This window comes from Hyperolius riggenbachi, chromosome 3, assembly GCF_040937935.1.
Source record: "Hyperolius riggenbachi isolate aHypRig1 chromosome 3, aHypRig1.pri, whole genome shotgun sequence".
Lineage (NCBI taxonomy): Eukaryota > Metazoa > Chordata > Amphibia > Anura > Hyperoliidae > Hyperolius > Hyperolius riggenbachi.
The window spans coordinates 381,385,505-381,412,175 of NC_090648.1; the positions used below are offsets into that span (position 1 = coordinate 381,385,505).

The window sequence follows — 26,671 nt, forward strand, 5'->3', positions numbered from 1 at the left end:
TCTCACCGATAATCCGATATACAAACTAACCTCTGATCACCCGAGTAGAGTGTAGTGTTTGGTGTAACTGTAACACTAAGAGGACAAGGCCTCAATGCAGTAAGGAGTACTGCACAGATTCCTTCCGCAGACCTGAGCTCTCCAAGACGGGAGGAGTCAGACTGACAGTAGGAAGGGATATCTGAAAGTGACCCTCAGAAGGAAGGATCGCTAACAGAGCGAGGAACCGCCTCTAACGGTAAGGTCGGTTCTCGAGGTCGGACAAGCCAGGTCGTACACACACGGACAGATAAAGTACAGGATCAGGAGGCAAAGGCAGAGTCAAAGTACAGGCAGGGTTCAGCAACGGGGTATCAGAAATATCGGGGTACAAAATCAGGAGGCAGAAGCAGAGTCAAGGAACGAGCCGGGGTTCGGCAACAGAGTATCAGAAATATCGAGGTGCAAGATCAGAGTTCAGGAGGATAGTCAAGGCAGGCAAACGTCATAACAGATAATCACAATCAAACTAGTACTTTAGCTATCAACAGAATCTAGCTTAGTGTAGGATTACAGCTCCAGCTGGTCCCGGCACACTAACGGATCTAACTACGGATCTGGGTGCTCCCACATATGTGAACACAACGCCAGACAAGGAGCAAGTGAACAACCAGCAGTATATATACTCTAGGACCTTTCCAGGACCTCCCTAATTGCTGGTCCAATGGGAGCAGTGGAATTTGTCAGCTGACCCAGCTGGTCAGCCGACACCCTTCTAACTGCTATTTAAACTCTGCCTCTGTGCTCGCGCGCGTGTAAGTCTGAATCTTGGTGGACTATCAGTCCCAGCCACACCAGTACTGTTTTGCAATGTATCTAATGCGGGGGTCGCCTCTGATGTGGATTCCGCCGTTACCAATGCGGATTCCGCCGCACTGCCCCTGCGGCATGCGGCGTTTTTTCCGCGTTGTGACGCCATGCTGGACGCGGAAACAGCCGCCTCACCTCGAGAGACGGCGGCTTTTCCGCGTTTCCTCACAGTACCCCCCTCCCGAGGAGTGGACTCCGGACAACTCCCACCAGGCTTCTCGGGATGTACAGCATGAAATTCCTTCACTAACTCGTCCGCATGCATGCGGTTCCTAGGTACCCATTGCCTCTCCTCAATCCCGTACCCCTTCCAATGTACGAGGTACTGTACCGAGTTCTGTACAGTACGTGAATCTATGATCTTCTCCACTTCGTACTCGGGTTGGGCATCCACCAACACGGGAGGAGGAGGAGTAGGACCCACCTGGACTGCTGGTTTAAGAAGGGACACGTGGAAGGACCTCACCCCCCGCATGCTGGTGGGAAGGTCAATGGAATAAGTAACATTATTAATCTTCTTGGTCACGGAAAATGGGCCCACAAACCTGGGACCCCGTTTGGCAGATGGCTGCTTCAGGGTCAAGTGACGTGTGGACACCCAGACTAGATCCCCTGGCCGAAACTTCCATTCCACGGACCGTCTCTTATCTGCTTGACCCTTCTGACTCTGGAACGCCTTCTGTAAATTCCCCTTAACAACTCCCCAATTGTCCCTGAGTGATCTCTGCCAATCTTCCAGTGCTGGAAATGGAGACGAGACAACTGGAAAAGGGGAAAATTTGGGTGACCTCCCTGTTACAATCTGAAATGGGGAAAACCCAGACGAGGAATTCTTTAAATTATTTTGAGCGAATTCCGCGAAGGGCAAAAATTTCACCCAGTCACTCTGCGCCTCAGCAACGTAGCATCTCAGAAATTGCTCCAGGGATTGGTTAATGCGTTCTGTCTGCCCATTGGTCTGTGGGTGGTAGCCTGACGAGAAAGACAATTTCATGCCCATTTGGTGGCAAAATGCCCTCCAGAATCCAGACACAAACTGGACTCCCCTATCAGACACGATGTCTTCCGGAATGCCATGCAGCCGGAAGATGTGAATGATAAACAATTCAGCCAGTTCTTGAGCCGAGGGGAGTCCTTTCAGGGGCACAAAATGGGCCATTTTGCTAAACCGATCGACTACCACCCAAATGACCGACATGCCTTCAGACCTGGGCAATTCCCCCACAAAATCCATGGACAAGTGGGTCCATGGCTCACTCGGGGTGGGCAAAGGCTGCAACCTTCCTACAGGTGCCAGCCGGGAGGGCTTACTCTGGGCGCACACCGCACACTCCCTAACATACTCCTTGCAATCTGTTGCCAAGGAAGGCCACCAAGCACACCTGGCAATCAGATCCTGCGTTCTGGCAGCTCCAGGATGACCAGCATTCTTATGGGCGTGAAAGAGTTGCAGAACCTGTAACCGGAATGGTAATGGTATGAACAAGACCCCTTCGGGTTTCCCTTCAGGAACCTCCTGCTGAAAGGGACCCAAGATCTCTGTCCACTCTTCCCAAGACTCCGTGGCGGCTAACACCAGTTTCTGCGGAATGATGGATTCAGGAGTGGGAGGCTGTGCTGTCTCAGGTTCGAAACACCTGGAGAGGGCATCTGCCTTGATGTTTTTGCTACCTGGAGTGTATGTGATTATAAACCTGAATCTCGTAAAAAACAAGGACCACCGGGCCTGACGGGGACTAAGCCTCTTAGCCCCCTCGATGTACTCCAAGTTCTTGTGGTCGGTGTAAACAGTGATCGTGTGCTCTGCCCCCTCCAACCAGTGGCGCCACTCCTCAAATGCCAATTTAATGGCCAGGAGCTCTCTGTTGCCTATATCGTAGTTTCTCTCCGCCGGAGAGAACCTACGGGAAAAGTACGCACAGAGGTGTAGTCTTCCCTATAACCCTGATCGCTGAGACAGCACAGCCCCTACCCCGACCTCCGAGGCATCGACCTCAACAATGAACGGATAAGCGGTGTCGACATGTCTCAGGATTGGTACGGAACAAAACAATTTTTTCAGACTAGAAAATGCATTCTGAGCCTCCGGAGACCAGTGGGTAGTATCTGCCCCCTTTTTTGTGAGACTGGTAAGGGGTGCAATGATCGTGGAGTACCCTTTTATAAACCTCCTATAATAATTTGCAAAACCCAGGAATCTCTGGAGGGCTTTCAGGCCCACAGGTTGCGGCCATTCTAGGACAGCTGTGACTTTAGCAGGGTCCATTGACAGACCTGAGGTAGAAATCACATACCCCAGAAACGTGACGGATGTCACCTCAAAAATACACTTTTCTAACTTGGCGTAGAGTCTATTCTGTCTTAATTTGTTTAGGACAAATTTCACATGGACCCTGTGTTCGGGGAGGTTATTGTAATAAATTAATATATCATCGAGGTATACCAGTACGAATTTACCCAATACCTCCCGGAATACCTCATTGATTAGTTCCTGGAAGACGGCGGGCGCATTGCACAACCCGAAGGGCATCACTAAGTATTCGTAATGCCCGTCGGGTGTGTTAAAGGCCGTCTTCCATTCATCGCCCCTTCTAATGCGGATTAGGTTGTATGCCCCCCTCAGATCTAACTTAGAAAAGATCTTTGCAGTAGTGACCTGCGTGAATAAGTCGTCTATCAATGGTAACGGATAGCGATTCTTCACCGTGATTTTATTGAGACCTCGGTAGTCGATACAAGGTCGAAGACCCCCGTCTTTTTTCTTAACGAAAAAGAAACCGGCCCCAGCAGGTGACCGAGAGGGCCGAATAAACCCCTTGGCCAGGTTGTCACGAATGTACTCCTGCATGGCCAACTTCTCGGGACCGGACAAGTTATACAGGTGACCCCTAGGGGGCATACAACCAGCACGGAGATCAATGGGGCAATCGAACGGGCGATGAGGAGGTAATTGATCAGCAGACTTGGGACAAAAGACATCAGAAAAATCGGAATACACCTCGGGAACACCCTCCACGTACACCTTGGTCTGACCCAATGTCACCTTTCCTAGACACTGTTGGTGACAACGATCAGACCATCTGGTTACCTGACCCGTGGCCCAGTCGATTTGTGGAGAGTGGGCCTGTAACCAAGGCATGCCTAAGATAATAGTGGAGGTTGACATGTTCAAAACGAAAAACTGTAGCTGTTCCCCATGCAATACCCCTATCGTGACCCTCACCTGCGGAGTCTGAGACAGGGGACGATCCCGTTGCAGCGGGGAATCGTCTACTGCTGTGACCTGAATGGCAGGACTTACTGGAGTGAGAGGAATACCCAACTCCCGAGCAAATTCAAGGTTCATAAAATTGGCCGCTGAGCCAGAGTCAATAAAAGCTTCAGTGTCCACAGACTTATCATCCCACGTAATAGTACAGGGGAGAAGTAACTTCTTCTCTTTTTGGGGTGAGAATGAAGTGCCTAGGGTGTCACCCCCCACTACTCCTAGGCAGACCCATTTCCCGACTTGTTAGGGCAGTTTCGCACCCTGTGCCCTGCTTCTGCACAATACAGGCACAGTTGTTCTGTTATTCTCCGCCTACGTTCCACCTGGGTCAATCTTGATCGACCAATTTGCATTGGTTCGGGTGGTGGTGAGGCTGGAGAGGGTGACACCGGTGGAGATGCCGTTACTGCGGGCGTACCAGAAGGTGCCACATACGAAGTCACCCTGACCCGGTGACTGCCCCTAGTCTGCCTCTGATGGCGTAGTCGACGATCGACTCTGATGGCCGATGATATGGCCTCCTCGACTGTTGCGGGCTCGGGTAAGGTTAGCATCAAATCAGAGACCTCCTCCGACAACCCAGATAGAAAATAATCCATCAGAGCAAAATTGTCGAATCTGGCGGTAACAGACCACCTACGAAATTCTGCTGCGTAATCCTCGACCGACCCTCTGCCTTGCCGCAAAAGTTTGAGCTTCCGCTCTGAAGTTGCCGCAAGGTCAGGGTCGTCGTATATTACGGCCATAGCCTTAAAAAATTCCTCGACTGAGGTCAGAGCTAAATTAGTGGGGGACAGGTTGTATGCCCAGGACTGGGAATCACCAGTTAACAGTGTATTAATGAAAATGACCCGTTGGGTCTCAGTCCCCGAGGATCGGGGTCTTAACTCAAAGTATGACAACACTCTACTCTTGAAATTCCGGAAGTCAGACTTGTGGCCGGAAAATTTATCAGGTACAGGCATACGTATGTCATCACTAGGAGGGGATCGCACTGAATCAACTGACGTCTGGAGGGTTTGCACAGAGCCTGAAAGGGCATCAATCAAAGCTCTGTGCTGGCCCAGTGCTTGATGGAGGTTATCCACCGAAGTGGCAAGCATACCCAGACGACCAGTGTTTGCGTCCATTTTGATTTTTGGTCTGGCGTTCTGTAACGATCGGTGGGCGCAGAGAGTATCTGATTACCGGTGATCTGCAGTATCACCGGAAATACAGACATATACCAGATTATAAGTGAACTGCAGTCTCACCGATAATCCGATATACAAACTAACCTCTGATCACCCGAGTAGAGTGTAGTGTTTGGTGTAACTGTAACACTAAGAGGACAAGGCCTCAATGCAGTAAGGAGTACTGCACAGATTCCTTCCGCAGACCTGAGCTCTCCAAGACGGGAGGAGTCAGACTGACAGTAGGAAGGGATATCTGAAAGTGACCCTCAGGAGGAAGGATCGCTAACAGAGCGAGGAACCGCCTCTAACGGTAAGGTCAGTTCTCGAGGTCGGACAAGCCAGGTCGTACACACACGGACAGATAAAGTACAGGATCAGGAGGCAAAGGCAGAGTCAAAGTACAGGCAGGGTTCAGCAACGGGGTATCAGAAATATCGGGGTACAAAATCAGGAGGCAGAAGCAGAGTCAAGGAACGAGCCGGGGTTCGGCAACAGAGTATCAGAAATATCGAGGTGCAAGATCAGAGTTCAGGAGGATAGTCAAGGCAGGCAAACGTCATAACAGATAATCACAATCAAACTAGTACTTTAGCTATCAACAGAATCTAGCTTAGTGTAGGATTACAGCTCCAGCTGGTCCCGGCACACTAACGGATCTAACTACGGATCTGGGTGCTCCCACATATGTGAACACAACGCCAGACAAGGAGCAAGTGAACAACCAGCAGTATATATACTCTAGGACCTTTCCAGGACCTCCCTAATTGCTGGTCCAATGGGAGCAGTGGAATTTGTCAGCTGACCCAGCTGGTCAGCCGACACCCTTCTAACTGCTATTTAAACTCTGCCTCTGTGCTCGCGCGCGTGTAAGTCTGAATCTTGGTGGACTATCAGTCCCAGCCACACCAGTACTGTTTTGCAATGTATCTAATGCGGGGGTCGCCTCTGATGTGGATTCCGCCGTTACCAATGCGGATTCCGCCGCACTGCCCATGCGTCATGCAGCGTTTTTTCCGCGTTGTGACGCCATGCTGGACGCGGAAACAGCCGCCTCACCTCGAGAGACGGCGGCTTTTCCGCGTTTCCTCACACAAAATTGTTCTTTTTTACAAAGGCTATGGATTTGGTTCAAAATCATCTGACTGCGATTCCTCAGTTTATTGAAACCACGACTCCGACTCCAGGTATCCAAAATTGCTCCGATTCTAACTCCTGACTCCGACTCCACAGCCCTGCTATAGAAATACATAATATAGTAGGATATTAGACTATGGTAGGATTAGATTGTAAGTTCCTCTAAGGACAGTTGGTGACATGAGTATGTACTCTGTAAAGTGCTGCAAAAGGTGTCAGTGCTATATAAATACATAATAATAATATGTCAGGACATTAGACTATGACTATGATCGGGATTAGAGTGTGAGCTCCTCTGAGGACAGTCGGTGGCATGACTATGTACTCTGTAAGGTGCTGCAGAAGACGTCAGTGCTATATGGATGAGCACACCACAGACCTCCCGCCCCACATACACACACCATACATACACACATACATACATACATACATACAAACACACACACGAAGAGGGAGAGAGAGATAGATAGACAGACAGGAGAAAGAAAACAAGCCAGAGTGAGTAGTATACTACCTCCTCCTTCCTCGACATCTTTGCAGTCTTCAAGACGCTGCTAGGTCAATTAGCTGCTGCTGCATCCTCCATGTCCCTGGCTGGCTCTTGCTGTGAGTCTTCTGTGTTCTCCCTCTCATCAGTCTGCAGCTCTGCAGACTTGCTCTATGCTCCTCAGTCTTCAGTGCGGTGAAGTGACAGGTGCCCGCAGCCCTCATGGAATCGTCCACTCAGCACACTTCTGCTCCCCATCAGCCCCAGTGAGACCATGCTCATTGAAACCCTGCTGGGAGGTGGAGCTTCAGCGTGGCCGCATCTAAATGGATATGAGAGGTTGACAGGGTGCAGTGGCTTGGCACTATGCGTACCCTGGCCTCGGTTGCAAGGAGGGGGAGCAGAGAGCAGTGGCGTCATAGTAACAGATGCCGCTGCTTCATGTATCACGATGGATGGGCACCACGTGTCCAGAGGTTCAGGGCATAGTTGGCGGACGTGCACGTGCTCTGAATCTTTAGCCCTAATGACGCACCTGCTTGCAGTCATCCTGTGGTCATGATGGGACACATTGCCATGATTATTATTATTGATTTATAAAGCGCCAACATATCCCGTGGCGCTGTACAAAGTAAGAAACAAACATGGGGTACACAATAATACAGACAATGGTGTACACCAAAATACAAGATACATAATTAGTGACAAAATACAAAGAATGATACAAAATACAAATTATAGAATTGGTAATGACCATGATAAAATTAACATGATGAATAAAATGTATAATGGTTACCAAGACACAAAAGGGGGAGAGAGCCCTGCCAGGGCTCGCTACATGATAGCTGCTGCTCAGCGGCATCCCCCCGCCCGCTTCGATCGCCTTCGGCGATCTCCGATCAGGAAATCCCGTTCAAAGAACGGGATTTCCTGGAGGGCTTCCCCCGTCGTCATGGCAACGGGGCGGGATGACGTCAGCGACGTCATTGGGAGTCCCGATCCACCCCTCAGCGCTGCCTGGCACTGATTGGCCAGGCAGCGCACGGGGTCTGGGGGGGCGGCGCGACGGTTAGTGGCGATCGAGCGCGGGGCCGCGGCAAAGTGCTAGCTGCGTGCAGCAAAAAAAAAAGTAAGCAAATCGGCCCAGCAGAGCCTGAAAAAACCTCCTGCGCGGCTTACCGCCAGGGAGGTTAAAATGCCATATGACTGGTCCTGGGAATATGAAAATGTAGCCATACATATAGAGCAAGAACAGCTCAAATATCAATTTCATTTCTAGTCATTATGTATACAAAGGAAGCACTGAAGAAACTAAGAGAGAAACTCCTTCAAGTACCAAGGTATGCAAAAGCTAGCGTGTACACTGGACTTGTTGGAACTGAAGGACTAACCCTAATAAACGCACAAAATATAGAATTACTTGCAGGACTATTTGATAATGTTACTGATGAAATATTTCAAACTATTGGAATAGTAAATGAAGAGTTAAAATGGCATACTAAAATGTTGGCTCAGCATACTCTAGTGTTGGACTATCTTACCGCAGCGCAAGGTGGGATGTGTGCAATTGTAGCAGCTACTTGTTGCAACTTCATACATCAAAACTACAGTGAAATAAAGATGACCACGAACTTATTTGTGCGAACTTCGGTGGTTCGCGAACTATATGCGATTTCGACCCACCCCTAAACTACATCATTGGGTCAACTTTGACCCTCTACATCACAGTCAGCAGACAGAGGGTAGCCAATCAGGCTACACTCCCTCCTGGAGCCTCCCCCTTATAAAACACAGGCAGCGTCAGCCTTTTCACTCACTCGTGTGGCTGCAGTAATTAGAGAAGGGAGAGAACCTGCTTACATAGGGAAAGCTTAGTTAGGCTTTTGTGTTAAGCTTGTTAGGTTGCTCTTTGTTGCCGATACTTATTGCTAAAAAGCACTCCTCATCCTCAATAGCTCTTTAGAGAGCTAATGTTGTTCTTGTGATCTATTTTTTGTGTGTGTCCCACTTGTGTTGCATATACAGCCCTGTCAGTCAGTCGCAGCTGCTGGACCTTGGTAATTCCTACTGTGCCACTGCCAGGCCCAGCACATTCAGTGACTACCTGTGTGTGTAACAGCTGCACATACCAATCACTGCATACCCACCTGTTCAGTGCACCTGCCTACCTACGTGAGCGCATGCAGTGTTATATACCACCAGTCACTGCACCTGTTCACGGTACCTGTGTGTGACAGCTGCACGTTTGTAATACCAATCACTGCATACCCGCCTGTTCAGTGCACCTACCTACTTACGTGAGCGCACGCAGTGTTATATACCAGTCAGTCACTGCACCTGTTGATGGTACCTGTGTGTGTGTGACAGCAGCACATTTGTAATATCAATCATGGCATACTCACCTGTTCAGTGCACCTACCTACCTACGTGAGAGCACGCAGTGTTATATACCACCAGTCACTACACCTGTTCTAGGTACCTGTTTGTGTGACAGCTACAAATTTTGTAATACTTATCAATGTATAATTGTTCACAGTACCTGTGTGACCGCACGCTGTGTAATATACCAGTCCGTGCATACCTGTTAACTGCACCTGTGTGACAGCTGCACATTGTATTGTAATACCAGTCACTGCATACCTTTCACTGCACCTGTGTGACTGCACATTGTATTAGTCAAGTCAGTGCATACCTTTCACTTAACCCCCCCCCCCCCCCCCCGATATGGACAAAACAACAGGCAGAGGCAGACCCAGAGGCAGGCAACCCGGCAGGTCTGTTCGAGGTTGTGCTGCTGTGATTTTGTGCGGCCCTGGCCCAAAGTATAGTGCTCAGAAGAAGGCACGTCCCATCAACTCCCAAGATTTTCAGGACGTGGTTGACTATTTAACACAGAACACCTCATCTTCCACAGCCACAAGCGCTACTACAAGCACCACATCCGCTGCATTTGACACTTCGCAGGAGTTATTTGGTGGGGAATTCACTGATTCACAGCCATTATTGTTACAACAAGATAAAGGCGCTAAGCAAGTTACACCATCTCATATGTCTGAGTTAGGCGACAGTATGGACGTAAGGTATGAGGAGGAGGATGATGAAGTACCTGCTGTTGGTGCAGTTTATGAGGTGTCTGAGGCAAGCGCAGCTGGGGAGGATGATTATGATGATAATATGGATGTCACGTGGGTTCCCAATAGAGGAAATGAACAGGGGGAGAGTTCAGAGGGGGAGTCAGAGAGGAGTAGGAGGAGACGAGTTCCTGAAAGAAGCAGGGGGAGCTCGTCATCAGAAACAGCTGGTGGCAGTGTCCGGCGCCATGTATCGCACCCTATGGACAGCCAGACAACATGCTCTTCAACGTCAGCTGCTGATGCCACCATAGTGCCATCACCCCAGGGGGGCTCAGCGGTGTGGACATTTTTTTTTTGTGTCTGCCTCAGTTCAGAGCAATGCCATCTGTTCTCTCTGCCGCCAAAAATTGAGCCTTGGAAAGGCCAACAGCCGCGTACGGACAAGTGCCTTATGAAGGCACATGGAGAAAAGGCACAAACTGCAATGGGAAGACCACCTGAGGAAAAGCAGCACACAAAAGAAAAGCCACCCTCCTTTTCCCTTTTTCTCCTTCAGGTGCATCATCTTCAGTTGCTTTCTCCCTTGCACCTTCACAATCACAGCCACCCTCCTCCACTCCGCCTTTCACCTTGAGCGGTTCCTGCTCCTCTGCACACAGCAGCAGCCAGGTGTCCGTGAGGGAAATCTTTGAGCGGAAGAAGACAATGTCTGCCAGTCACCCCCTTGCCCGGCGTCTGACAGCTGGCTTGGCGGAAGCGTTAGCTCGCCAGCTGTTACCATACCAGCTGGTGGACTCTGAGGCCTTCCGAAAATTTGTGGCCATTAAGACACCACAGTGGAAGATACCAGGCCGCAATTATTTCTCAAAAAAGGCGATACCCAAACTGTACCATGAAGTTGAAAGGCAAGTGGTGTCATCTCTGGCACACAGCGTTGGGTCAAGGGTCCATCTGACCACGGATGCCTGGTCTGCAAAGCACGGTCAGAGCAGGTAGATTACTTACACACCCATTGGGCCATCCTGGTGACCGTTGGCAAGAAGGGAGTACGTGGCTGTGCAGCGAACCTAATTGTGACACCTCCACGGCTTGCAGGCAGGCCTGCTGCCACCTCCTCTCCTTCTCCTCCTACTCCTCCTGCTACATCCTCTTCGCTGTTGTCCTCCTCCTCCTCCTCCTTGGCTGAGTGGCAGTTCAACTCTACTGGTGCTGCGATCTCCTCTCCAGCTACACAGCCCCAGCTTCCCAGGGCCTATGCTGCATGCCAGGTTATCACACCATCTTAGACAGGTAGATCAGTGGTTGACCCCGCACCAACTGGAGATCAGCAACGTGGTGTGTGACAACGGCAGCAATCTCATTTTGGCTTTGAATTTGGGAAGGTTGACACATGTACCCTGCATGGCACATGTGCTGAATCTTATAATTCAGAGATTTGTGTCTAAGTACCATGCTTACAGGACATCCTGAAGCAGTCCAGTAAGGTGTGTGGGAATTTCAGGCGGTCTTGCACGGCCACGGCACGCTTGGCAGATATTCAGCGGAGAAACAACGTTCCGGTGAGGCGCTTGATTTGCGATAGCCCGACTCGCTGGAATTCAACGCTCCTGATGTTCAACCGCCTGCTACAACAGGAGAAAGCCGTCAAACAGTATCTCTACAACTACAGTCAAAGGACATGCTCTAGAGAGATGGGGATGTTCTGGCTGAAGTACTGGACACTCATGCGAAATGCCTGCAGGCTCATGCGGCCGTTTGAGGAGGTGACAAACCTTGTGAGTCGCAGTGAAGGCGCCATCAGCGACTTGATCCCATATGCTTTCTTCCTGGAGTGTGCCGTGCGTAGAGTGGTGGATCAAGCTGTGGAGGAGCGAACAGTAACAGGAACAAGAGGAAAAGTTGTGGGATCAATTCTCAGCAGAAGCAGATGATTCCTCAACACCTGCGGCAGCACAGAGGGGGGAGGAGGAGGAGGAAGAGTCGTGTGAGGAAGAGGAGTCAGATGATGAGGAATGTGTTTTTTTTGGGGAGGAGGAGGAGGCGGAAGAACAACCGCAGCAGGTGTGGCAGGGGGCTTGTGCTGCTCAACTTTCCCGTGGTATTGTTCGTGGCTGGGGAGAGGAGGAGAACTTACCTGACAACACTGAGAAAGTGCAAGAGGAGATGGATAGCACATCTGCATTCAAATTTGTGCCGATGGTGGCTTTCATGCTGTCCAGCCTGTTGAGGGACCCCCGTAAAAAAAAACTCAAGGGGAATGAGCTGTACTGGGTGGCCACGCTACTAGACCCTCGGTATAGGCACAAAGTGGCGGAGATGTTTCCAAATCACCAGAAGGCAAAACAGATGCAGCACTTGCAGAACAAGCTGGCAACTATGCTTTACAGTGCGTTTAAGGGTGATGTCACAGCACAACGGAATAAAGGTGCCACTGCCAGCAATCCTCCTCCTCCCCTGTCCACGCAGGCAAGGACAGGACGCTCTAGCGATCTCATGGTGATTTCAGACATGCGGACATTCTTTAGTCCAAAGCCTCGCCTTAGCCCTTCCGGATACACCCTCCACCAATGCCTGGACCAGGAGGTAGCCGACTACCTGGCCTTAAGTGTGGATGTAGACACTGTGAGCAGCGATGAACCCCTGGACTACTGGTTGCGCAGGCTTGACCTGTGGCCAGAGCTGTCCCAATTTGCCATCCAACTTCTGTCTTGCCCTGCTTCAAGCGTCCTGTCAGAAAGGACCTTCAGCGCAGGTCACAAAAGTGTTCAGTACCTCACCTTTGTCAAAATGAATGATGCATGGATCCCGGAGGGCTACTGCCAGCCCGAAGACTAAGTCAGTCCCCACTCACAGCATCTCTGCCTGCACACCGTGTGACTGCCTGCCCCATGACTAAGTTGGTCCCCACACAGCATCTCTGCCTGCAGGCCGCTTGACTGCCTTCTCCGCCACCACCAACAGGGTCCAGGACTCCAGATGGATTCATGAATTTTTAAGCCCGCTGCTAGCAGCGGTCGCTATAATAATTTTTCTGGTGCGTTTACATGCCTGCCTAATTTTTCTGGCTGCACTGCAGCTGCAACAACAAAGCAAAAGGCATGTACATTTGTCAATTCCCCTTCGTGATCATTACCTGGCCGCGGTGAAGGGGCTTGCGTATCGCAATGAAGCAATGCCCCCCGGCATGGTGCTCATCAGTCCAGCACAATCAATGCAGATGAATGTCTGTTAAACAAGGTGTGTATGAGGATCTGCAGATATCATAGACTATGAATGCATTTTGCAGGAACAGATCTTTTGTAGGAACAGATCTTTTTCAGATACTGATCTTTTGAATGTGTACAGCATCTTTGTGTGCAGCATCTTGCAAAGATTTCTAGCTGATGGGGAGTTCAGCTCAATAGAATAGACTGTGTAGGTATGGCTCTCATACTACATGGAAGGGGGTAAAATTGGTCTGTGATCTTTCTTTTTCCAAAGACTATGGTCTGATGTGTGTATGCACCCTTACTCTTTTGCTGATTCTGTGTCTCTAATACTTTTAGCTACAGCCCCTCAACAAGCATGCAGATCAGGTGCTCTACTGGATTAGCTGCATGCTTGTTTCAGGTGTGTGATTCAGCCACTACTGCAGCAAAAGAGATCATCAGGACTGACAAGCAACTGGTATTGTTTAAAAGGAAACATCCCTATCCCTCTCAGTTAAGGTTCCCTTTAATTGTCAATATTTGGTTTGAATTTCAAACCCAAACCAGAAAATCAACACGGTACGAACACCTGTGCACAAATGTGAAAACAGGGTTACTGATCCATTCTGTTGTTTTGAAAAAATAAGACAAAGAGCACAAATAGCCATTCTGGATCTTTGACTGCTGTTTGCTAATACTGTAGTATATGTCTAGATGTACCTATGCTAATTGGCCACTTTTAATTGCAGAATCAATTTAGTAACTTTGTCTCTGTACTCTGTTCCTCTGCAGCACTGTAAGAAGTACATGGAGGACAACTGCGACCAGGGAGTGAACTGTACACGCCTCCATGTGTGCAACTTCTTCACGTATAGGGGATGCAACAGTCACATCTGTAGGAAATCACACAGCCTCCTGGATTCCACATTACTGATGACCTGTAATTGGCTGAGCGCAGAAGCTATTCAGAACTTTCAAATGCTCTGTGTGATCAGACAAAACCAGAATCATGGAAATAATATGGCCAGGAGAGGACGTGGGGTACAACGGGGCAGAGGAAGAGGCAGAGGCCGAGGCAGAAGCAGACGAAGAGAAGGTTCCCTAGATTTGTTGGATGGCAGAAGCCGAGAAAGGGGCGAAGGTATTATTAGTATCTAGCTATTATATTGCTAAACATGAACTACATTTTTCAAACGGAGTCCGTTAAAAATGGCGCCAGTTATCGTAGTTAAAAAACGGCGCCCCATAGAGAACCACTATCGCTAGTTATTTTTCGTTTTGGACAGCTAAAAAATGGCGCCGGCTTTAAAAACGATATTTATCGTTTATATTTATATTTGTATTGCTCCCAAACGATATTTATCGTTTTAACCCTTGCTTTGCTGCCGTTTGGAAAATATCTGCCCGCCGGCTTTAATGTTTAATAGCAAAGCTCCCTTAAAAGCTAAAAACACCAAATTTGCAGGGAATGTTAAGAAGAAAATTGTGAACAAGAGGAAAATTTTTTTTTTCAAAAAGACTTTATAGTTCTTGAGTAAATCGATTTTGAATATTCTTCTTCTGACCGTGGGAAAATTAAACGCCCGCCGACTTTAGCGGTTAATAGCAAAGCCCCTTTAAATGCCAGAAACACCAAATGTGTAGGAAATGTGAAGAAGAATAGTGGGAACACGAAGAAAAAAAATTGTTCAAAAATACCTTATAGTTTTTGAGAAAATCGATTTTAAATCTTCAAAGAGGAAATGTATCTATTTAAATCGCGTACTGACATTTCCGTGGAAACTTTTTCCGCCGACTTTAGCAGTTAATAGCAAAGTCCCCTTAAATCCTAGCAACACCAAATTTGCAGGATATGTTAAAAAGATACTGGGAAACCATATTTAAAAAAAAAATTGAAATTTATTTTTTTTAAATTAAAATTTGTGGGTTATGTCCAGAGTTTGGGAATTTTTTTAAAAAAATGACGTGGGGTCCCCCCTCCCGAGCCTCTGTAACCCCTTGTCTCCCATGCAGGCTGGGATAGCCAGAATGCGGAGACCCGGCCGACTGGGGCTTCGCACCCTGAGCTATACCAGCCCGCATGGTCCATGGCATGGGGGGGCTTCGGGGGGGAGGGGCGGCCAAGCCTACCCCTCCCCCCCCGGAGCCCTTGTCCAATCCATGGACAAGGGGCTCTTCCCCACCTCCCGTGCCCCAGGAGGAGGTGGGGGCGACGACTCCCTGGGGGGGTTCATGGTGGCATCTGGGAGTCCCTTTTAAGAAGGGGACCCCCAGATGCCCACCCCCCTCCCAGGAGAAATGAGTATAGGTGTACTTTGTACCCCTTACCCATTTCCACAAAGGGTTAAATGAAATAAAAACACAACAACGAGAAAAGTCCTTTAATGTTCTAAATTAACCAGAAATACTTACCTGTACCTTTAAAGAGAACCCGAGGTGGGAATTACTTTTACTATTGGGGCACAGAGGCTGGTTGTGCGCACTAAGACCAGCCTCTGTTGCCCCATCGTGTGCCTCCATGTCCCCCCTGCTCGCCGCTATACCCCCCGCATTGCTGGCTGTGTCGCCAGCTCAATGTTTACCTTGCGCTGTCAGTCAGCGCCGCTCCCCCGCCTCCTCCGCATCGGCGCCACCCGCCGCGTCACTTCCCTCCTATCAGCGGGAGGGAAGGGACACGGGCGGGTGCGCCGATGCGGAGGAGGCAGGGGAGCAGCGCTGACTGACAGCGCAAGGTAAACATTGAGCTGGCGACACGCTGCGTGTCGCCAGCAATGCGGGGGGTATAGCGGCGAGCAGGGGGGACATGGAGACACACGATGGGGCAACAGAGGCTGGTCTTAGTGCGCACAACCAGCCTCTGTGCCCCAATAGTAAAAGTAATTCCCACCTCGGGTTCTCTTTAAGAAAAAAATCCCACGTCAATTAGGTCCCACGACACTATCCTCTATCTTGCGACCTTCTGTTACATGTTGATTGAAGATCTCCGCCGCCCCGACGCCACACACGCCGCCTCCGCCGCACTGCTCTTAGCTATACTTAGTATAGCTAAGAGCAAAAAGCATCTTTAAATTTTAGCTCCAATGGTCCCCATTGGTTCCTTAACAGACCAATGGGGATCAGGAGGATCCCCATTGGTCGATAAGGAACCAATGGGGAGCCTTGGAGGCAAAATTTCAACATGCTTTTTGTTCTCAGCTATACTTAGTATAGCTGAGAGTTGCGTCTATGCATCTATATAGACGCATTAGCGCTAGCTGCCGCTGCCCTCCCTGCCTCCCCCCACCTGTCACCCTCACCCATGCTGGCACCCATGGGTGCATTGGGTGCCAGCATGGGTGAGGGTGACAGGTGGGGGGAGGCAGGGAGGACAGCGGCAGCTAGCGCTAATGCGTCTATATAGACGCATAGACGCACTCTCAACTATACTTAGTATAGCTGAGAGCAGTGCGGCGGAGGCGGCGTGTGTGGCGTCGGGGCGGCGAAGATCTTCAATCAAGATGTATCAGAAGATCGCAAGATGGAGGATACTGTCGTGGGACCTGATTGGCGTGGGATTTTTTTCTTAAAGGTACAGGTAAGTATTTCTGGTTAATTTCGAACATATAAGGACTTTTCTCGTTGTTGTGTTTTTATTTCATTTAACCCTTTGTGGAAATGGGTAAGGGGTACAAAGTACCCCTATACTCTTTTTTCCTGGGAGGGGGGTGGGCATCTGGGGGTCCCCTTCTTAAAGGGGACTCCCAGATGCCACCATGAACCCCCCCCCCCCGGGAGTCGTCGCCCCCGCCTCCACCTGGGGCAAGGGAGGCGGGGAAGAGCCCCTTGTCCATGGACTGGACAAGGGGCTCCGGGGGGGAGGGGGAGGCTTGGCCGCCCCTCCCCCCCGGAGCCCCCCCATACCATGGACCATGCGGGCTGGTATAGCTCAGGGTGCGAAGCCCCAGTCGGCCGGGGCTCCGCATTCTGGCTATCCCAGCCTGCATGGGAGACAAGGGGTTACAGAGGCTCGGGAGGGGGGACCCCACGTCGTTTTTTTATTTTTATTTCCCACACTCAGAACATTAAAAAAAAAAATTGATCTCAAATTTAAAAAAAAAAATGACGTGGGGTCCCCCCTCCCGAGCCTCTGTAACCCCAAGTCCCCCATGCAGGCTGGGATAGCCAGAATGCGGAGCCCCGGCCGACTGGGGCTTCTCACCCTGAGCTATACCAGCCCGCATGGTCCATGGTATGGGGGGGCTCCGGGGGGGAGGGGCGGCCAAGCCTCCCCCTCCCCCCCGGAGCCCCTTGTCCAATCCATGGACAAGGGGCTCTTCCCCGCCTCCCTTGCCCCAGGTGAAGGCGGGGGCGACGACTCCCTGGGGGGGGGTTCATGGTGGCATCTGGGAGTCCCCTTTAAGAAGGGGACCCCCAGATGCCCACCCCCCTCCCAGGAGAAATGAGTATAGGGGTACTTTGTACCCCTTACCCATTTCCACAAAGGGTTAAATGAAATAAAAACACAACCACGAGAAAAGTCCTTTAATGTTCTAAATTAACCAGAAATACTTACCTGTACCTTTAAGAAAAAAATCCCACGCCAATCAGGTCCCACGACAGTATCCTCCATCTTGCGATCTTCTGATACATCTTAATTGAAGATCTCCGCCGCCCCGACGCCACACACGCCGCCTCCGCCGCACTGCTTTCAGCTATACTAAGTATAGCTGAGAGTTGCGTCTATGCGTCTATATAGACGCATTAGCGCTAGCTGCCGCTGCCCTCCCTGCCTCCCCCCACCTGTCACCTTCACCCATGCTGGCACCCAATGCACCCATGGGTGCCAGCATGGGTGAGGGTGACAGGTGGGGGGAGGCAGGGAGGGCAGCGGCAGCTAGCGCTAATGCGTCTATATAGATGCATAGACGCAACTCTCAGCTATACTAAGTATAGCTGAGAACAAAAAGCATGTTTAAATTTTGGCTCCATCCTCCTGATCCCCATTGGTCTGTTAAGGAACCAATGGGGACCATTGGAGCTAAAATTTAAAGATGCTTTTTGCTCTTAGCTATACTAAGTATAGCTAAGAGCAGTGCGGCGGAGGCGGCGTGTGTGGCGTCGGGTCGGCGGAGATCTTCAATCAACATGTAACAGAAGGTCGCAAGATAGAGGATACTGTCGTGGGACCTAATTGACGTGGGATTTTTTTCTTAAAGGTACAGGTAAGTATTTCTGGTTAATTTAGAACATTAAATGACTTTTCTCGTTGTTGTGTTTTTATTTCATTTAACCCTTTGTGGAAATGGGTAAGGGGTACAAAGTACCCCTATACTCATTTCTCCTGGGAGGGGGGTGGGCATCTGGGGGTCCCCTTCTTAAAGGGGACTCCCAGATGCCACCATGAACCCCCCCCCCCAGGGAGTCGTCGCCCCCACCTCCTCCTGGGGCACCGGAGGTGGGGAAGAGCCCCTTGTCCATGGATTGGACAAGGGCTCCGGGGGGGATGGGAAGGCTTGGCCGCCCCTCCCCCCCGAAGCCCCCCCATACCATGGACCATGCGGGCTGGTATAGCTCAGGGTGCGAAGCCCCAGTCGGCTGGGGCTCCGCATTCTGGCTATCCCAGCCTGCATGGGAGACAAGGGGTTACAGAGGCTCAGGAGGGGGGACCCCACGTCATTTTTTTAAAAAAATTTCCCACACTCTGAACATAACCCACAAATTTTAATTTAAAAAAAAAATTCAATTTTTTTTTTAAATATTGTTTCCCAGTATCTTTTTCTCTTTCAAGTATTTTATTGAGAATTTTCCAAAAATAAGATACAACTCCAGTGAGGGATCAATATTCACCCTGAACTGGACAGCATGACAATAACCATGTTAGCTTAACATATATCACAAAGGCAAAAGATGGCATACCGCACAGTAACAATTAAAGGTGGGAGGGCAGAAGCCTCCCCAGTATACAGCTAGCAGGGGAAATCGACCCAGGACAGCCGACCTCCCCTGGCAATGGTGGACCTGGTCCCTCTACTGATCCTTATCCCTTCCCTGAAGGGCCTCCCACCCATACCCCCCCCCCCACCCCCCATCCCAGAGAAAGAAGAAGAGAGGAAAGGAAGGAAAGAAAGGAGGGAAAAGAAAAAGAAGAAAAGAGAGAAGAAAAAAGGGACTCGAGCACCGGGACCCCAACCGTACGTTCCAGGATATTTTAACATATCCTGCAAATTTGGTGTTGCTAGGACTTAAGGGGACTTTGCTATTAACTGCTAAAGTCGGTGGAAAAAGTTTCCACGGAAATGTCAGTACGCGATTTAAATAGATACATTTCCTCTTTGAAGATTTAAAATCGATTTTCTCAAAAACTATAAGGTCTCTTTGAACATTTTTTTTTTATTCGTGTTACCACTATTCTTCTTAACATTCCCTACACCTTTGGTGTTTCTGGCCTTTAAAGGGGCTTTGCTATTAACCGCTAAAGTCGGCGGGCGTTTAATTTTCCCACGGTCAGAAGAAGAATATTCAAAATCGATTTTCTCAATCGATTTTGAATAAAAATTTTGAAAAAAAATGTTTTCCTCTTGTTCACAATTTTCCTTTTTAACATTCCCTGCAAATTTGGTGTTTTTAGCTTTTAAGGGGGCTTTGCTATTAAACATTAAAGCCGGCGGGCAGATATTTTCCAAACGGCAGCAAAGCAAGGGTTAAAACGATAAATATCGTTCAGGCAGGACAAAAAAAAAAAAAAAGTTTTAAAACGATAAATTTCGTTCAAAAGGTCTGCACTACTTTAACCTTTAAAACGATAAATATCGTTTTAAACATATATCGGGCAGAAGGGGGCGCCATTTTTTTGCCGGCGCCATTTTTAACTAGACGCTTTTCAAACATGCTAGTGCTGCAAACAGACACCATTTTTTTACTGTGAAAACTTTTATTAAAAATGTATACATGTAGTGGAAGACCTTTGAGTGCAATGTAATAGTGGTGGAAGATGTGCTTAATGAATTTGTGAGAAAGCTTAGAGCAATGATTGCTTGGAATACTGAGTGTTTTATGGGTGGGGCAATGTCTGCTCACTCAGACATGTGCCATTGTCCTGAATAGTCATACACTGTACTGCAGCACATTAAGAATTGTTTTTTAGAAGCAGAGCAACGGATAGTGAAAAGAAACGCAGACTTGTTACCCTCTATGGGCTTGATTCACAAAGCGGTGCTAACCTACTTAGCACGTCTAAAGTCTTTAGACGCGCTAACCAGGGTGCTAAGTAGGTTAGCACCGGATTTCTCAATCAGATCGCGCGCTTACTTTGCGCGCGCAAAGTTTTACGCGCGCTAAGTCCCATAGGCTTTAATGGGCACTTCGCGCGGAGCGCCCTGCGCTCTGTGCAGTACGCGCGTAAAGTTTTACGCGCAGAAAGTTTTGCGCGCGTAAAGTTTTATGCGCGAAAAGCTTGTTTAGACGTGCTAAGGGGGTTTTCACAGGCGTGCTAACAGTTAGCACCGCTTTGTGAATCAAGCCCTATGTATGTCTTGCAGCAAGATTTTTTTTCATGACTTTTTACTGTTTACAGAAAATCCCTTTTAGTGAAATATGAATTTTGAATAACCACAAATCCCAAGTTCATTTCAGAAATTACCCTCATTTAAAAAAACAAGCCTACAATTTGCACATGCTTCCATGACTTTTAAAGGATACCATAACTGACATGTGGCATAATGAGATAGACATGGGTATGTACAGTGCCTAGCACACAAATAACTATGCTGTGTTCCTTTTTTTCTTTCTCTGCCTGAAATAGGTAAATATCAGGTATGTAAGTGGCTGACTCAGTCCTGACTCAGACAGGAAGTGACTACAGTGTGACCCTCACTGATAAGAAATTCCCCCTTTTTTTATCTCTTTCTTGCTCTCAGAAGCCATTTTCTGCTAGGAAAGTGTTTTATAGTTGGAATTTCTTATCAGTGAAGGTCACACTGTAGTCACTTCCTGTCTGAGTCAGGACTGAGTCAGCCACTTACATACCTGATATTTACCTCTTTCAGGCAGAGAAAGAAAAAAAGGAACACAGCATAGTTATTTGTGTGCTAGGCACTGTACATACCCATGTCTATCTCATTATGCCACATGTCAGTTGTGGTATCCTTTAAGGATTGCATACACTATTATATTGGCATTGGGACACTCTTCAAAATCATTAAAATCAGGTGTTCCAATTGTTTCCATTACTATGCAGCTGATTAAAACTTTACATTATCATTAATAAAGAGAAGTGTAAATAAAACAAGTGTTGGAAAGCATCTGGATGGTCCAGAAACTTCTCAGATCCTTTTACAGCCCACTGTTCTAGCACTGAGCACCTCTCTTCCGGCCATGAGTGCAGCTATAAACGAGTGCATTTGTACTGGGCATGTGCGGGTATGGTCTGTGCATGATCGGTAGTGGGAAGTGCACAGAGAAGAAAAAACGTATTCACAAGTGCTTCCTTCTACTGGGCATGTGGGGACTGTACTCCCACATTCCCAGTGCAGATGCGCTCGTCCTCATGGACAGAAGATAAAGAGGGACCCACGGCTGAAACAGTGAGCTGAAGAAGGATCCAGGAAGCGTCACATGCTTGTAGAATCCCTTTAAAGCTCATGCAATTCTGATATTTAGTGCTTTATGAAATCTGTAGTGAGGGCCAGTGCACACCAAAAACCACTAGCGTATCCGCAAATGCTAGCAGTTTTTAAGCGTTTTTTCAGAGCGATTCTAGACAAGTTTGTACCGATTTTCTAAACATGCCTACCGGTTTTTGGGGCGTTTTTGTGAAGCATTTTCATTTTGTTACAGTACAGCTGTAACTGAACAGCTACTGTAACAAAAATGCTTGGAAAACTGCTCTGATCTAGCGTTTTTCAAAGCGGTTTTCCACTTTCCTATACTTAACATTGAGGCAGAATCGCCTCAGAAATCAGCAAAAATGCTGCAGGACCCGAGTTTGCGTATCCCATTGCAATACATTAGCCAGGCGGTTTTCAGCCCACAAGCGTTTTTAAAAATGCTGAGAACCGCTCTTGGTGTGCGCCAGCCCTTACTTCTGGCTAAAGAGTTGTTTTCTGTGGTTTCTGAATATAATCTAAAAAGAAACTTCAGACTGTTGCCTGGTGTGTTTAAGTTAATGAGGAACTTTGTTGATTGTACATGTCAGTTGTGACATCTCACCGTGAAAACTCAGCTTTGCCTTTAAAGAAGACTATGGAGGCTGCCATATTTATTTCCTTTTAAACAATACCAGTTGCCTGGCAACCCTGCTGGTCTATTTGGCTGCAATAGCGTGTGAATAACACCAGAAACAAGCATGCAGCTAATCTTGTCAGATCTGACAATAATGTCAGAAACACCTGATCTGCTGCATGCTTGTTCAGGGGCTATGGCTAAAAGTATTTGAGGCATAGGATCAGCAAGATAGCCAGGCAACTGGTATTGCTTAATAGGAAATAAATTTGACAGCCTCCATATCCCTCAGTTGTCCTTTAATAAGTCCTTTGAGCAGGGTGGGAGGGGAGAGAGGAAACTGTACAGCCCCGCAGAGATATTTCCTAAGCACTCCTAAGACTGTGTAGTGTTGCTATTGTAATGATTGTGAGGTACTGAAACAGTTTAGATATATTTTTAATAAACAGATGGGTCAGCGCCACAGTAGGTATTTAAAGCTCTTTATTTCATGTGAAGTCTGGCAGCAGTGACTGATTGCTGTTTTAGGATGTATTCCCTTTTTCAAATTGCAAATTCTGATGGCCCCATTTACTGAGGGCCTCTCTGGATACCTATATTGGGGGGGACACCCTGGCTACCTATATGGAGAGAGGCTCTCTGGCTAGCTATACAGGTGGGGCTTTCTGGCTCCCTATACTGTGGGGCTTAATAGCTATGTATACTGGGGGGCTTTCTGGCCACCTATATGGGGGAACTCTCCGGCTATCTATACTGGGGGACTTTCTGGCTAGCTATACAGGAGGGCTTTCTGGCCACCTATATGGTGAGGGCCTCTTTGGCTACCTATATGGGGCAGGCTCTCTGGCTACCTATACTAACGGCACCTCTCTACCTAATATTGGGGGGCCCTCTTTCACCACCTATCCTAGGAGGGCTCTCTGGCTTCCTATACCAGGGCTCTCTGGCTTCCTATACCACTCTGGCTACCTGTACTGTGTGGGCATATTTTCTATCCACCTAACAATGAGTGTGGCCTCACTGACTACCAAATACTGGGGGTGCCCTCTCTGGCTACCTATAGGTGGGGGCTCTCTGGCTACCTAATACTACAGGTATTGTGTGTACTACTTCAGGCCAACTATACTGGGAGAACACATCTGGCTACATGTGCAGGGGGCTACCTCTGGCTACTGGAGGGCTACCTAACACTGGGGGACATTCCTGGCTATAACATCAGAACAGTGTGTCTAAGAATGCGGAGGGGGGGGGGTTCCAACTTCGCTTTGAGAGCTATTAAGCCTAGACACTGCCCTGCCCCTCTTTCCCCATCTAAACCAAGCATCCTCAGTGGCCTCACTCTTTCCACTCCAGAGCTTTGATAAACCTCTCTCTTTCCACATCCTCCCCCAGTATTCGCCCCGCTCTCCACAGCCTTCCCAACCATCAGTGAACCCCCTATCTTTTTTGCAGCCACGCCCAGCACCCTCAATAGCATTACTATCTCCCTTTCAGCCCATTTATAAGCCCCTCTCTCTGATCACCCATCCTCTTGCATCTTCAATATCTTCACTGTCCCTCCCCCCTTTGTTCTCACTCACTCTACCTTCAAACCTTTTCCCCCAGTCCCTCAATAAAGGTGCAACAGTTTGTGAAGCAAAGGAAAGCCGTGCCAGAGATTTTGGCAGGTGCCACCATAGGCCTCAATAGGAATTACAGCTAAAGCGGCTTTTAGACAGTAATTTGGACACCGTCAAATTACTTTAAAAAACAGTGTAATTCGTCTGACAACAAAAGATGGCAGCCGGATTACATCTTACCTCCGAGTCCATGGCGGCCTGGAGAGGGAATAGTAATTAACGCTGCCGGCAAATTTGCAGTAGCAGGGTGAGCCATTTTTTGGCTTTACCCTGTGCCAAAATTTCCCTTTGGCTTAATTATATGTACGCAACAGTTTGGGGGCACAACAGCTATACTTGCACACTTCTCAGCTATATCTCTGGGTAAGCAAAAACACAAAATATGGGGCATATATTCACTAAAAAGCAGTAAGATTGTCATGCACAGACAGCATTTCTTATGAGGGTGCCCCTCAGACTTGCTTTGAAAGTGTTCCATACTTACTCACAATCCTAGCTAAATGCATTATTTTACCAATCCATTATTTTTTACTGAACAGATCAGTAGATTGAAACCGATAAAGTTATAATAAGCATCGGGAGGTTATTGTAACTTTATCGTAGAAGATTAAACATTTATAGAAAAAAAGAGTGCAGGGAACACATTGCTGCATGTTTCTCGACATCATTTAGGATGCCAAATAAGATCAGTCCCCAAAGGTGAGTTTGTATGTAAAAGAAGCAACTGTGCCACATTAGAAACATATAAAATAGAAGTTGAACAGTTCAGATTAAGATTTAAAACATGGTGCTATTCAAAAAGAACAATAAAGCATACATATATGGCTTAAAAACTGAGACAAGATTTATAAAAAAAAAATAAAAAAAAAGAGATCCACACAGCAAAGGAAAGATTATGTTAGATTAAAGAGTAACTGTCAGGCTGCAAAAGCTAATTTAAACCTCTATTCTCCTGTGTTAAACAGTTAAGAAGGAAGCCAAAAAGGCAATACTGAAGTTAAAAAATCTCTCTTACTTTGATTTTTGCTGAATAGTAATCCTCTTTATTCCCAAGCTCCTAAGGAGACTGGCAGGCTCCATAACAGAGACTGCAAAGCATGCTGGACCTGCTTCTTCTCCTTACTGCACTCCCTTGGTCCTCCCCTTCATTTCCCTATCCCGCCCAAAGGCTGCTTTCACAGTGACAAGTTACAAGCTCATGTTACAGCAGCTTGTATCTTGCAGCCCAGCTCTCAGCACTGAAAAATCAATGTGCTGTTCACAGGGCACATGTTCTGTTAGAGTATACTGCATGAGTCCGCTATTGTTCCTAGCCACATGGCTAATTAATATTCACTGCACAGTAGTGTTGTCTGGATCATGAACCATTAGGATCTTTGATCCAGATCTTTTTTGTGAGTCGAATCATCAGGAAGCAGGGTAAGGGAGGATATTACATCACAATTGGCTTCAAACAAGACAGTCAAACATGGAACCTGCCATTAACTGTCAGGAGCATCAATCTCTGCAAATACTATATAAAAATTCTGTGAAATCCAAACGTGGACAGTAAAATGCATATGTAATGTAAGTACAGCCAATATTTAGCTACTGATATATGTGTTTTTTTTTTCTCTGAGACCCTATACCTAACAGTTCCTCTTTAATAACACAATATGAAAGTCATTGGGATCAATTATTGAGGATTCTGAATAGAGATCCGCAAAAGTTCAGTTCGCGTGAACTTTCGCGAACCGCAATAGACTTTAATGGGGAGGCGAACTTTGAAAACTAGAAACACTTATGCTGGCCACAAAAGTGATGGAAAAGATGTTTCAAGGGGTTTAACATCTGTGTTTTTGCATGGATAAGTGGGATAGACACCAAAAGTCCCGGGGAAAATTACAGATTTGACACAAAGCAGCGTTTTAAGGGCAGAAATCACATTGAATGCTAAATTGCAGGCCTAAAGTGCTTTAAAACATCTTGCATGTGTATACATTAATCAGGGAGTGTAATTAGAGTACTGCTTCACACTGACACACCAAACTCACTGTGTAATGCACCGCAAACAGCTGTTTGTGTTGTGACGGCCGTGCTGGACTGGTGCGCACCATGGCAGGATTACTCTTCCTCAGTGATATCAGGTAATGTCTGACTACCTTATCAACTTTCGATGGTTCTTTCTCTACCATTGTTAAAGCTTACATCTATTTTTTTTAAATTACATTTTCTGCTGGCTGTTCAGTACCTGTAACGAGAATCTGTTATTGAGGGCAAGTCTGCCATTGTGACCACGGGTAATGGCCGGGGAATCGGGGTTCGATTCCGGTCCGGAGTGGGAGCCTGAGAACCAGCTACCACCACCACACATCCAAGTAAGGACCCATTTGCTGTATAAGTAATGTACCTGCCCTGACCGTGCTTTGCAGACCAGGCATCTGTGGTCAGATGGACCCTTGACCCAACACTGTGTGCCAGAGATGACACCACTTGCTAAGAATCTGTTACGGAGGGCAAGTCTGCCATTCATTCAACTGTGTGAAACTTTCGATGGTACTTTCTTAGTAGCATGGTGACCACGGGTAATGGCCAGGGAATCCTGGTTCGATTCTGGTCCGGAGTGGCAGCCTAAGAAATGGCTACCACCACCACACATCCAAGGAAGGCAGCAGGCATGGCATGCAAGTCCCGAGGTAG

General features: G+C 48.0%; 1 protein-coding gene across 1 annotated transcript in view; it reads left to right on the forward strand.

Annotated features, from left to right (window-relative positions):
* Window positions 1–26,671, forward strand: part of LOC137564048 (zinc finger CCCH-type antiviral protein 1-like) — a 164,545-nt gene that overhangs the window by 16,184 nt on the left and 121,690 nt on the right. Inside the window, exon 3 of the mRNA XM_068277348.1 lies at window positions 13,968–14,316. Within this exon, the coding sequence (XP_068133449.1) occupies window positions 13,968–14,316 (349 nt within the window). The remainder of the gene's footprint in view (window positions 1–13,967; window positions 14,317–26,671) is intronic.